At 27.9% G+C, this 301-nt stretch overlaps 1 protein-coding gene across 2 annotated transcripts in view; it reads right to left on the reverse strand.

Annotated features, from left to right (window-relative positions):
• The window catches only part of LOC116853718, a 2031-nt gene that overhangs the window by 297 nt on the left and 1433 nt on the right, over positions 1-301 (reverse strand). The window contains exon 2 of one of the 2 annotated variants that reach the window (XM_032834887.1): positions 10-301. This exon is cut by the window's right edge and continues 1 nt beyond it. The exons of the other annotated variant lie outside the window; for it this stretch is intronic. Within the exon in view, the coding sequence (XP_032690778.1) occupies positions 12-301 (290 nt within the window). The 3' untranslated portion in view covers positions 10-11. Of the gene's footprint in view, positions 1-9 lie in introns of those variants that run through there. 2 annotated transcript variants of the gene reach the window in all.

Below are 301 nucleotides of genomic sequence, written 5' to 3' on the forward strand. Positions count from 1 at the left end.
AATATTACAGTCTATATTTCATCATATACTTCATAATTAATGAATTCATCTTCATATTTATTATCATCATTAAAATCTTTGGTATTATTTGAACTTTTAAATTCTTTTCTTTCTACGCAATACAAATTTTTAGTATTATGCAGTTCCAAGTGTCTAGAATCAACTTGGAAAGTGCTACAATCTACATTATGAGCCTGAAAGCTGGATCGTATTTTACAAATTGAGTCTAAAGAAGTGATACTAATAGAATTCCTCTTTTTATTCTTGACATCAGTGACGATGGAAAAAATCCTCTCTGCTT

Source organism: Odontomachus brunneus, unplaced genomic scaffold (assembly GCF_010583005.1).
Source record: "Odontomachus brunneus isolate Ranch 3 - 2012 unplaced genomic scaffold, Obru_v1 Obru_scaffold_496, whole genome shotgun sequence".
Taxonomy (NCBI): domain Eukaryota; kingdom Metazoa; phylum Arthropoda; class Insecta; order Hymenoptera; family Formicidae; genus Odontomachus; species Odontomachus brunneus.